Source organism: Elephantulus edwardii, unplaced genomic scaffold (genome assembly GCF_000299155.1).
Source record: "Elephantulus edwardii isolate Elephantulus edwardi_28Jun2011 unplaced genomic scaffold, EleEdw1.0 scaffold00004, whole genome shotgun sequence".
Classification (NCBI taxonomy): domain Eukaryota; kingdom Metazoa; phylum Chordata; class Mammalia; order Macroscelidea; family Macroscelididae; genus Elephantulus; species Elephantulus edwardii.
Window position 1 is genome coordinate 1,897,636 of NW_006399754.1, and position 13,297 is coordinate 1,910,932.

Below are 13,297 nucleotides of genomic sequence, written 5' to 3' on the forward strand. Positions count from 1 at the left end.
CCTCATTGCATACTCCTACGATAAAAATAATGCCCTAAAAGATAATACTTTTAGAATAGTCTAAAAGAAAAAAACTAAATCTACTGTCTTTTATATGCTGAAAGAACTATATGTGCTATATTTCTTTCTCTCTCATGGATTCAGACCACTACACTACTGTTATGTTATTGTGTACTGGAGAGTTGGAGTCAACTCAACTGACCCTCCAGGTGAGTCCCCTGCCCCCCCCAGATATTACCATTGAGTTTCACCTGACTCGTAGCTGGCCTATCATTGGGTTTCTGAGGCTGTAAATCACACAGGAAAAATGTGCCCATTTTCTCCCTTTGGAGTCACTGGTAGATTCAAACTGATGGGCAGCCTTCGGTTAGTGACACTAACCCCTCTGGAGTGTGCTACCAGAACTCCCTAATAAAGAGATAGAAATTATGAAAAAGGACCAAATAGAAATTCTGAAAAACACAGTTACTGAAATGAAACATTAACTAGATCAATGCAAGAGCAGATTGGAGTAGGAAAAAGAAAGAATTGGTGAACTCAATAATACAATTGAAATTATTCATCAGAGGAGCAGAAAATATGAGATGGCTGTGGGGAAAGAAACATTAGGTTCTTCTGGAATAGCATCACACATCCAGCTTAGTTTCTATGGGGAAACTCAGAAGAAAGAGAAAAGGGGGGAGGGAAACCAATAATGGTTGAAAACTTGATCAAAGATCAAAGTCTGGGCATCCAGGAAGCTCAAAGAACTAACTCATAAGGCAAAAGTCATAATATTGTAAGCTCACAACAGACAAAAAAGGCCTTGGGACCAGCAGGAGAGAAATGGTTCTTCACATACTAGAGATCCTTAGTAATTTTGATAGGTAGTTCTCATTAGAACTGTGGACTAGAAGGCAGTGAGATGGTTATAATGTGATAAACTGAAAGAAAAAATAGTCCCAAGTCATTGTCAAATAACTAGAAAAACAGTTACAAAAACAGAAGAAATTAAGATAAGCAAAGGTTGAAAAGATTGGCTAAATTGGCTTATTCTACAAAGATTGATATAAAGGATTTTTTCAGTCTAAAATAAGAATACAGTGGACAGTAATCAGAGAGCAGGACAGTGACAGAAGAAGAATTGATGTCTTTGAGTTGTGATATTGGAGAAGAGTACTGAATATCCCATGGACTGACGAAAAAACAAACATAGTCCTGGAAAGGGTACAGCCAGAGTGTTCCTTGAAATCATGGATGACAAAGCTTCATCTTTCATACTTTGGACTTGTTGCTAGGCAAGGCTATTCCTGGGAAAAGGCCATTGTGCTTGGAAAGATGGAGGATCAGCGAAGGAGAGGAAGAAATGGATCGACACAGTGACTTCAGCAGTGGGTTCTAGTGTCTGAGAGATGATGAAGATGGCACAGGATAGGGCAGGGTTCAGGTTGGCTGTTGACAGAGTTGCTATGAGTCATACATACTTGACTCAAAGGCACCTAAGAACAGACAGTAACTTAGAGCAATATAAGGAAATGAAGAATATTGGTGAAGGTAACTACGTAAGTATATCCAAGAGTAGTGTGGTTTTTTTCATTTTTAACTTTTTTGAAGGTTAGACCAGGCTGCTCCTTGGAGGCAATGATTCTGAAGTTTCGAAGAGGGATGTCCTGCTTGGGAAGGTGGAGAGAGCACAAGAGAGGAAAAGTGCCTTGGGGTAATGTAGGTAGGTGTATCAGAGACAATAAGATTGGCACAGGTTAAAGCAGGGTGTAGGACTGTTGTACATAGGGCTGCAGTGAGTCGCAGGTGACTCAGCAGCCCATAACAACAACAACAACATATATTTTAAAAGAATAATGCACAAAATCATTGTAAATATGTATTTACAGGCACATAACTGTATAAATATGTGATTTGTGACAGTAGCAACATAAATGGTGTGGGTCCAATATGAGCAGAGGTTTTAGATTAGTAATAACTTCAACTAAAGTACCAAAAATTAAGATGTTATTTGTAATCACTATGGAAAATACTAAGGAAATTACTAAATCTGTAGTAAAAGAATGAATTTTCAAATCAGTAATGTTTTATGTAGAGAGGAAGAACAGACTAAACTTAATGCTAAAAGAAGGAAGGAAATAATAAAATTGGCATGGAGATAGAGTAGAAAAACAGTAGACTCAGTGAATCCAGTAATTGGTTATCTGAGAAGGTCCACAGAATTGACAGACCTCTAGCTTGACTTAAAAAAAAAGTGAAAAAACTCCATTAACTGAAATTAGAAATGAAGGTGGAGATAGAACTACTGCCCTTAATGAATAAAGGGAGCCCTAGTGGTGTAGTGGCTTGCTGTTAAGGAGTTGTGCTTCCAGTTCAATATTTATTACACAGTCCCTTCCTGTGCAACTTTCAGCCTCTGATAACACCCTAAAGGGCCAGCTATGAATTGATTCCAACTCTTCCAACTCTACAGCACACAATAACAACAGTGGTGTAGTGGGTAATGGGTTGTTAACCAAAATGTTAATGGATTGAATCTACCAGCTGCTTCTGTAGTGAAAGATGAGGTGGTCTATTCTCATTAAGATTTACACCTTTAGAAACCAAATGGAGGGTCACCATGAGTCAGAATTGACCCAACACCAATACGTTTTGTTCTTGTTGCAGTTTTTTATTGCAATAAAAAGGATTTTGAGAGACTACGTGGGCTGGGCATTTGTATGCCAAAAATTAGATAACTTAGATAAAATGGGGAGGGAGGGAATCGCAGACGTAAATTAACTCAAGAAGAGACAGGATATTTGAACAAGAGATTGAATTCATAATCTGAAAAGATCATGACCAGACAGACTTAATGATGGCATTCTACCAAACATTTAAAGAGCATCAACCATAGGAAGCTCTGGTGGCCTAGTGGCAAGAAGCTGCACTGTAATCCCAGAGGTGCACAGTTCAAATCCACCAGATGCTCTGCTGGAGAAGGAGGGACAATCTCCTCCTGTACCAGTCAGATTCAATTTGACAGTACATACACACAAAAATAATAAAATAAAATAAATGAAAAAAAATTATTTCAGTGTGTGTGTGTGTACCGTCAGATCAGATCTGACTGGTACAGGTGGAAATTGTCTCTTCTTTTTCAGCAGAGCATCTGGTGGATTCGAACCGAGCGCCTCTGGGATTGCAGTGCAGCTTCTTGGCCACTATGAAATAAAAATATTTTTTTTAAAAAAAAAAAAGAACATCAACCTAATCCTTCTCAGACTTACAAAAAAAACTGAAGAGGGAAGACTCTTGAGACTACTGTATATTATATACTACAGTAAATTTTACTTAATGTATTAAAGAATAAAAAAGTCATTAACACTCATTTAAATCAATAAATTTTAGTGTTTTAAGCACTAACATACTGACTTGTTGTTAAGTGCCATCGAGTCACAGGCGACTCATAGCGACCCTATGAAGGAGAGTCTCAGTGCTTGGGTGCCTTTCTTCCTCTCTCCAGGTTCATAGGGTTTCCGGAGGCAAGCTGTTAACGGAAGTGGATGCCACTCCTCAACTCAAAAAATTATCATTTTCTCAAGAATATCTCTTAGATTTTCCTTTTGGATTCTATTAATGGAGATAGAGAATATGAATGAAATAGGAGAAACAAAGAAGATTCCTTTGTTCCTTCTTAAATCTAATTCGTAGGTTATTAGCTTACAAAGTGTTGCTTTTCCCAATTTTATACTTAGTTAATTCACTTAAGGAGTTGTTTCTATATTCTAGCATTCTACAGTATGACAATATAGATAATCAGATAGGTACGGCTGCCTTTTTTAGGAATAGCCTCTTTCCTGATACCTGATCCACAGACCTAGAACTTACCAATTTTTACAGGCATGTTTGCGTTTATACATATGCATGTATGTGTATATACACATAGTTAAAATTATATTAACTGGTACACTTTTGAAGATTTTTGTTTTCTTGATGTTGAGGTGTGATTGATTCTAAAGCCTAGTCTTTTAACTTTGTAGGTAAGTGCTTCACATCTTTGTTTTTAGCAAGGACAGTTATGTCGTAGGTGTAGCGTCCTAGACCATTTCTACAGCTGTAAATCTACAGAAGCGCACTGCTCATCTTTCTAGCTTACAATGCCTGGGGGTGTTCAAACCATTGAATTCTCCATAAGAGGTCAAGGTTTTTAACCACTACACCACCAAGTTCTTTCCACATTCTGTAGAAAGAATGAAATCAATATACTCAGTCTTCATCTTAAAACAACATGGCAAGCCTGTGGGAGACAAAAGAAAAAAAAATAGACATTAATGCTTCAGAAGAAATCTACCTACTTTCTTATTGTAGACTTCTGACAGTTCTTTTTGCAGCATTTGCTGTGCTGCAAGCAGGATCATCCTCTGTTTCACTGCCCTGCTTAATTACAAGCCTTCATTGCCCTAAAATGACATACAAGAACCCTAACACGATCCCTTCTGTACCTCTTCATCCATGTTTCTCACTTGTCTCTTTTATTGCTGGTTCCATGCTCCAGCCACACAGAACCACAAAACTTTTGCCTCATTTAACATAACAGAATATATTGATGATGTTTCCATTCCCGAAGCTATTCTGTGCACCTAAAAGAAATTCATTATTCTTGCCTTGAGAGTCTTCAGGACTCAACTTAAATCTTGCATTCTCAAAAAGAATTATACATTTTCTTCTTTTCCCTTGGAAAGCCTCCAGATAAGTTCCTACCACCAACATTTTAGTTATTAACTGAGTGCTTAACTGTTGCACCATTAGGAGCCCTTTTTAGTCAATTTCAAATGTTTTAAAGGAAGTATAGGAATAAGGTAAACATAAGAAAGCATGCTTTTAAAGTTACAGTGATTAGAAGAAAACATATTTCCAAAGCTGCTTTAGCCAGCATTGATAGTGATATAAATGGTGGGTCAGAGGAATAAATCATTTGCTGGAGATAGTTCCAGTTTTGTAAAATGTACTTGCTATCTGTCTGGGAATTTTTTTCTTTTTCCAAGATGAATTGTAGGTATATTAAAGAATTAAATGGGAATCAGTTAAATTATATCAAAACCGGAAGAAAAGAAAGAAACTCAAACTCACACCAATCAGTCAACTTATAGTCAGACTCTGTTGGGTTTCTCAGGCTGTAAATCGTAATGAAAAGCATCTGCCCATTTTCTCTTGAGGAACCGCTTGGTGGATTCAGCCTATAGTGACAGGTGGCCTTTTGGTTAGCAGCACACCACCACCAGACAGCTGTTTTATTTGCCAAGCAAAGCTACAAAGTAGTCATGTTAAGAATAATTTGGGCCAAATAAGAACACCCCACATTAATTTAGGACTCTTAACCTGAAAAGGTGGTTGTGCTACTACCTATGGGGAAAAGTCCTTTCATAATCAAAAGTCCTTTATTCATCAGGAATGCAGCTTTGTATTCCTGTAAAGCTCCATTGTACCCAGAGAAAATTACTTGGTAAACTATATCAGAAGACCTCTAATGCTATAATTCAACTGTTTTATGCTGTTACTCCAAAGGTTACACATCTCCCTCAGTTTGAACCCATCACCCACTCTTCTGGAGAAGGATGGGAATGTACTCCTCTTAAGATTTACAGGCTCAGAAACCTTGTGGAGGGTCACTGTAAGTCATAATTGACTTATTGGAGTTGAGTTTGAAGAGAAAATATGGAGTAATATTTCTCAAACGTCCAGATCAATGTTGTCTGTTCTGTAAGCTATGGAATTTTAAATATTATTAATTATAAAAGTAAAAACAGATAAAATTCTAATAATGCATTTAACTCAGTATATAACAATATTTCAGTTTAATAATTTAAAAATTAAGGATATGTTCTCATTTTTTATACTTTTTTTATACTTTTATAATGAAAAAATGACTTAAAGTGATGGAATCCATTTAACACATTCTCAAATGTAAGTTGAGGTGATGTTTTAACTCAAGTATACATAATGAGTTTTTATTTAGGAAATATAGTATTTAGGAAAATGTAAGGTGTGCCAGATACAGGCCATGGTCTTTGTAATTACTTGCTGTGCATCAGAGAGCTGGACAATGTCTAGGGATGTTAGGAGACTTGATGCCTTTGAGCTTTGGTGTTGGAGAAGAGTAGTGAATATACCATGGACTGCTAGGAAAACAAACAGGTTTGTCCTAGAGAGGGTGAAGCCAGGCTGCTCTTTGGAAGCAAGGATTTTTGAAGCTCCGTTTGACATATTTGGGCATGTTGCAAGATGGGATCAGTGCTTGAAGAAGGGATGTCGTGCTTGGGAAGGTGGAGGGACAGCATAGGAGAGGAAGACCCTCAGTGAGATGGATTGATTCCGTCACTAGGGTAATGGGGATAGGCGTGTCGGAGACAATGGATAGAGCAGGGTTTAGGGCTGTTGTACATAGGGTTGCTATGAGTCACAGGAGACTCAACTGGCACATAACACCAACATTTGGAACTTGACTGAGCACATAAATTATCTAAATATTAATATAACTTGAGTCTTTGTTTCAAAGTAAAGTTTATTTATTGACTTCACAAAGGAAAATTTGCCTCTATTTGTTTTATTCCTCTTACTTTGGCTGAAATCTGATCTCCAGAAAAATGAAGTAATACTTTTTTAGGAAGTCCACATTATAGATGTGTAATCTTTTTAAAACCTAGTCTCATAAGGTTGAATAACTCCTATAACTCATATTTCTTCTCTTTATTTCAATCAAGATTTACTATTTTTATATAGTGATACACTGTATTGTTATTTTGATGAATTCTTCTTCTCATTTTAAGGTTATTCTGGTACAAGTTAACCCAGGGGAAGCATTTACAATAAGAAGAGAAGATGGACAGTTTCAGTGCATTACAGGTAAGAACACTCAAAAGAAAAATCTCTGCCTCACCACTATTACAGTAGACACTCTAGTGGCAAATGAGTTCAACATGGGCTGTTTACCTAAATGTCTATAGTTCCAACCCATGAGCCACGTTGCGGGAGGAAGAAGAGGCAGTCTGCTAGTGAAGCTTTTCGACTTCAAAACTCTCCTGTCAGGTCACTATGAGTTGAAATCAAGTCAGCTGCAGAAGTTACCATCACTCTAAAACATAAGTTCCAGCCTTATGACTTAACTATCACAACAGAGATTGAATTCGTCCTTTCGGTTTCTTAATTACTCTACAGTCATTTTATTTATGTTACCCCCTGCTGAAAACTTTTTGTTGAGTCTAGTTCATGTTCCTTAGTCCTTCAAAAGATTATTTCACCTTTCTTGTCTTACTTCTCACTTCTCTTTCAGTATTATTAGGTTGGCTTAATCACAATCTCTTGAACCTTTTCTTATTAGGGTATTTTAATGATACAAGCAAAAATATTGATGATTATTTAACTAGTGGTAAGAAGATGCACTGCAATTCTGAAAGCACACAGTTTGAATCCACTAGCTGCTCCATGGGAGAAGGATGGGGAGTCTCCTTTGTGCAGTTAACTGCCTCTGAAAACCCACTGGAGGGTTCCAACTCAGTGGTACACAGCAGCAGCAAATAGGATGTTAGGGTAGTTCATGAGGGGACTGTGACATAGTCCATAGGGAATCATGCTACTTACTTAAAAACCTCTCTTCTTCCCATGTAATTTAGAACCTTGGAAACTTACTGGAGAGTCTGCTATGAGTTGTTTCTGACTGAAAAGCAATGAGTTAATAAGTAATGAGTAAACATCAATTAAGTTAATAATTAAACACATGGTACCTGGAACCAACTCTGACATTGTTTTATTAGTTAGGTTTGGGGGGTTTTTTTAGGCAATTAGGGATTATTTCTCCAGCTCATCTTAATGTGTCACAATATGTGTGTATCTATCATGTGCAACTTGAAAACATAATTTTAGCAAAAGGATTATTATTAAACTCTACCCTTTTTTGGACCTCTGGTGGTACAGTAGTTAAAAGATTCATTGCTAACTGAAAGATCTGCAGTTTGAAGCAGCAAGGCTGCCTTGTAAAGTTTACAGCCTTTCAAATCTTTGGACTCCCATCGAGTTGCTGTGTGTGAGAATCAGTTCAGTGGGAGTATGTTTGAGATTTGTTTGTTTGTTTGTTTGATGCCTTTTTGGACATCGTTTCTTTCTGCAATAACAGAACATAACAAGTATAATGGACATAGAATCCCTAGTTAAACGTTGCTCATGGTGACACCAGATCTTCATTGTGATGATTTAATTACTGCATGGTTTCTCTCCATAGTTGCTTTTTTCCACAAAAATGAGGACTTAAGTTCTTTATTCATTCATCAAATCAGTATTCAGTAAGAAACAAAAATGAATAAGCACATACTCTGTATTTTCTTTAGCCCATTTGACGGACTTATGGAACTTTATGAGAAGATGAAATAAAATTTTGTTACTACACCATCATATATATTCGTACACACCTTGTCTCCTGTTGAGACAATCTCATCTTTCTGTGATTTTTATTAAATAGCTATGATAAAAATAAGTAATTTTATAGTTTTTATGTGAAAAATGAAGTACAAGATACTTCATTGGTATACATTATTAGTCACAGTTCCTTTTTGTACTGACTGGTTTTATTAAGATAATTAATATTGAGAGCTCTGATGTCCTAGTGGCATGAAGCTGCACTGCAATCCTTAAGGCACATGGTTTGAATCCACTAGATGCTTCACTGGAGGAGGGCAGTCTTCTCCTGTCAGTTGGATCCGATACGACAGTACACAAGTGAAAAAAAAACAAAAAACCAACCACCAAGCAACAAAAAGATAATTAATAAATAAGTGAGACTCTCTCTCTTCCTATAATTCAGTCCTAGAGCCACTAAACAGAGCAATATTGTGTGCATTAGTGACAGTAAGGGAGGTGAGCTGTCATGTTTCAAAGTGGATCGCCAGGGCCCAAATTGGGTGAGAAATTTATCTCAGAATAGCCTGGTAGAGGAAATCAGAGTTCGAGAGAGTGGAGGGAGTTCACACAGGAAAGTGTCCAGGTAGAAATTCAGAGTTTGTACCAGTTAATGGACAGGAAGTTCTTGTACTCAGTGGTAAGGAGGCTGTCTGCCAACCCAAAAGCAAGTAGTTCAAATCTACCAGCGGCTCGACAAGAAAAAGATGGGCAAGATGAGGTAGACTTCCACGTTGGGAAGATCAGTGCAGATGAGGAGACAGAATGGGGCTAGCAAAAATCTGTTACAGAAAGGAATGGTGACGTAGATGGGTAATTGAATCTCATTACATTCACAGGAGATTAACTGAATAAATAGCTCTGTTACAGATTAGGGAGCGCTGGTGGCCCAGTGGTAAGAAGCTACTCTGCAATCTCGAAGGCACACAGTTCTAGGCCACCAGCAGCTCCACGGAAGAAGGATGGGCAGTCTCCTCTTGTGCAATTAACTGCCTCTGAAAACCCAACAGAGGGTCAGCTATGAGTTAGTTCCTACTCTACAGTATACAAAAACATTACAGATTATGAGAGCCAGGTTTCTTACTGTTGGAGACAGAAATATGGTAAGGGGAAAAAATACTGAATTAATCTTGTGTTGGTTGGGTTGAAATTGGAGGAATTGTTACGAATTCCGTTTTCTTTTTTTATTTTCTTATTTTGTTTGTGTGAACCATCAAATCAGATCTGACTGGTACAGAAGGAGATTTCCCCTGCTTCTCCAGAAGAGCATTTGGTGGATTCAAACCGCATACCTCTGGGATTGCAGTGCAACATCTGATAGATTCGAACCACATACCTCTGGGATTGCAGTGCAGCTTCTTGCCACTAGGCCACCAGAGCTCCCTAGTTTTCCATAAGAAAAAATAAAGCAGTAACAGCTGATGTGTGTGTATATATGCATACTTATATTTCTTAGCCTTGTCCCCTGAGAGGAGCAGCACCCTAATAGTAATGAACACACCTCGTACTCAGATCTTGCCTGTTAAGTACCATTCTTTCTTCAGAGAACTGACTCGTTAAAGAAACTGCTGATTGTAGGTATGGGGTATAGAAGATTTGAGATGAGACTGGAACATATTTTTATTCCACACAGAAGGAAACGGCTCAAAAAAAAATGAGGAATGTGTCAAAAGAACACAGAAACCAGGTTAAAGGGTCTTCTAGCGCTAATAGGCAGATTTTATACATCAAAAGTATGATAGAAATGGATAAAAACTCATTGAATAAAATGAGAATCTATGATTTCATGCAGATATAAATAGCTATATGAATAAATTAACATTTTCATGAGGAAAGTAGCTGTAGTTTCAGAAAGCTTCCCCACAACATATTTCTTTATTAAAGGCAAGAAAAGAAAAAGGATCTTTACATTGGAGAAAAGTGCCAGATAACTATAAAATAATCAAAATTATATGTCACTTGATAAATGCATTCAAAGAAACATGACTTGTTTGTTTTTCCCAAAAATGCATAAGGTAAAAATAAACACCAGGAACACTACTGTTGTTATTAGGTGCCAGCCAGTTGACTACCACTTCCAGCAACCCTGGGAACAACACATATGACCCTTGTACCATCCTCACTGCGTCTGATATGCTTGAGTCCATTCTTGCAGTCATTCTGTCAGTCCTTCTTATTGATCATTTTCTCCGACTTTCCATTTGGCCAGCATGATCTCTAAGGATTAAATCCTGCTAACAACATCCTCAACGTATGTGAAGCAAAATCTCACCATCCTTACCTTCTAGAAGCACGCTGATTACACTTCCTCCAAGACAGACGTGTTCTTTTGGCAGTCCATGGAATAGTCAGTACTCTTCTCTAGTACCACAATTCAAAGGCATCAATAAGTTTCCTATCTTCTTCATTCATTGTCCAACTTTCAGATTCCTAGGAAGCAATTGAAAATATCAAGACTTGGATCAGACACTCTCTAGTTTTTAAACTGACTTTGTTGCTCTTGAGCACTTTGGAGAGATTCTTGACTATGTATTTTCCCAGTACAGAATATTTTTTTTATTTCTAAACTCCTGCTGCAATAGATATTGATCAAGGATTCAAGTAAAATCAAGTCCTTGACAACTTCCATCTTTTCCCCATCTGTCCCCATGTTGTTTTTTGGTCCAGTGTGAAGATTTTTGTTTTCTTGATCTTGAGATGTAGTCCTTATTAAAGGCTGTAGTCTTTCATCTTGATCTTCTGCAGTAAGTACTTCTCTTATTTTCTGCTAGGAAAGTCTTCTTCACTTTCTGCAAGTATGGTTGTGTCATCTGCACAACACAGGTTGTTGATGAGTTTTCCTCCAGTTATGATGCTACACTGGTCTTTGTATAGCCCAGCTTCCTGAATGATTTGTTCAGCATACAGACTGAAGAGGTATGGAGAAAGAATACAGATCTGTTATATGCCTTTCTGGTTTTAAGCCATGCTTTGTTCCCTTACTTTTCTGGATACCTGCTTTGTGGTCTATGTAGATGTTTCAGATGAGCACAGTCAAGGAAGCACTAGATGTTTCAGATGAGCACAGTCAAGGAAGCACTAGATGTTTCAGATGAGCACAGTCAAGGAAGCACTAGACAAACCCATATCAAGAGACAGTCTATGAAATAATTCACCTTCAGAATTTTCCAAAATGAAAGTGGTAGGGACTGAGGAATTGTTCAGACTGAAAGAGAGTAAAGAAGCATGATAGCCACTAAATATGTGTGATTCTGAAATGTATGCATGCATTTGTTAGATGGTAATAAGTGAATCTTAAATGGTTTTTTAAAATTCATTTTAATGAAAGTTTACAGAAACTTTGGATTTCTAATCATTCGTTCATTGTTGCGCTTTTGTCCCTGCCCATCCCCCCAGTTCATGTTTTTTGAAAAGTGAAAGTCTTTCATTGTTATATAATCCCTCCCCCAAGTCCACTCCACTATGCAGCCTTCCTTCTGAACTCCTGTCATGACAGTACCTAAAAATCTAGCCCTTTTAAACAGTTCTCTCCCTCATCTGTTTCAATGCAGTATACATTATTTGTCCCCTCTTTCTCAGTCTCCCCTTAACCCCAATGTCAGTCCCGTTTTACAACAGTGATGCTATGCAGTATTTGTCCTTTTATGACTGAGATATTTCATTCAGCATAATGTCCTCCCGGGTCACCCATTTTGTACAATATTTTATGAGTTCCTTGTTTTTCAATGCAGCATAGAATTCCATTGTGTGAATGAATATGCCATAGCTTCTCTATCCATGTGTTTGTTGATGGGCACTTGGGTTGTTTCCACTCTTTGCCGTTGTGAACAAAGCCGTGATAAGCATGAGTATGCATGTATCTATCTGGGTGGCAGTTATGATTTCTTTGGGGTATATATTCCCAGTAGTAGAATTGCTGGGTCAAATGGTTCTATTTGCAACTTTTTGAGAAAGCTCCATTCTGTCTTCATAGTGGTTGCACCATTTTATACTCCCACCATCAGTGAATAAGGGCTCCCAGTTCCTCCACAACCTCTCTAGCATTTGTTGTTTGCTGTTCTGTTAAATTTTGCTACTCTTACTGGGGTGAGATGATAGTTGTTTTGGGGTATTTTTTTTATTATTATTAAATGGTATTAAGGCACCATTACTGATTTGCAGATTTCATGATTGTGTTTTAGTTATTTAGGAGAATGCCCTTGTTTGGAAGGGAGGAGGAAATCATTAAAATATTGAAGAGGTAATGGACCATCTTGGCATGGTACATCCATTGGTTTGAACCCACCACCTGCTCCAAGAGATAAAGATAAGAAATCTCATCTCAATGATCATTGAGCCAGTTCCATCTCAGAGCAATCCTCCATCTGGTTTCTGAGACTATAATCTTTCTTGGAAGAGACTTCCTTTCTTGGACCATTGGAGCTGCACTGCCCCCATAGGATGTGCCTCTCGAATAGAATAAGAGCTAAAAAAAAAAAAAGACAGAAAACTGTTGGATCCCATTTGCAAAACAGAAAACAAATGAAGTCTTATACTGCAAAAATACAGAATTGAAAGTTAAAATATAAGATTGTTCATTGGTTTGATGGTATCCTTTTAACAAGTTTAAAAGATGTATTAGCAAACTTTGGCTATGCCCCTTGCAAAGTAAACAGACAGAAAACTCTATAAATACTTGAAACATAGTTAACGTGGAAAGAACTGTGACTTGAAAGACATTGTTCCTTACACCTCTAGAGGGCAGAATTTAGCTCAGTAGCTCAAGCTGACTCACGGCTTTATAAAAGTGCAATTATGCTGAGTGAGGTATCTCAGTCACAAAGGGACAAATGCTATATGGTGCCACTGTTGTAGAATGAGGCTGGCATTGGGGTGGGGGTAAGAC

At 37.6% G+C, this 13,297-nt stretch overlaps 1 protein-coding gene across 2 annotated transcripts in view; it reads left to right on the forward strand.

The window, feature by feature from the left end:
* FNDC3A (fibronectin type III domain containing 3A) overlaps positions 1-13,297 on the forward strand; it is a 198,360-nt gene that overhangs the window by 76,576 nt on the left and 108,487 nt on the right. For both annotated transcript variants that reach the window (XM_006879501.1, XM_006879500.1), the window contains one exon: positions 6,792-6,867. In XM_006879501.1, the coding sequence (XP_006879563.1) occupies positions 6,792-6,867 (76 nt within the window). The remainder of the gene's footprint in view (positions 1-6,791; positions 6,868-13,297) is intronic.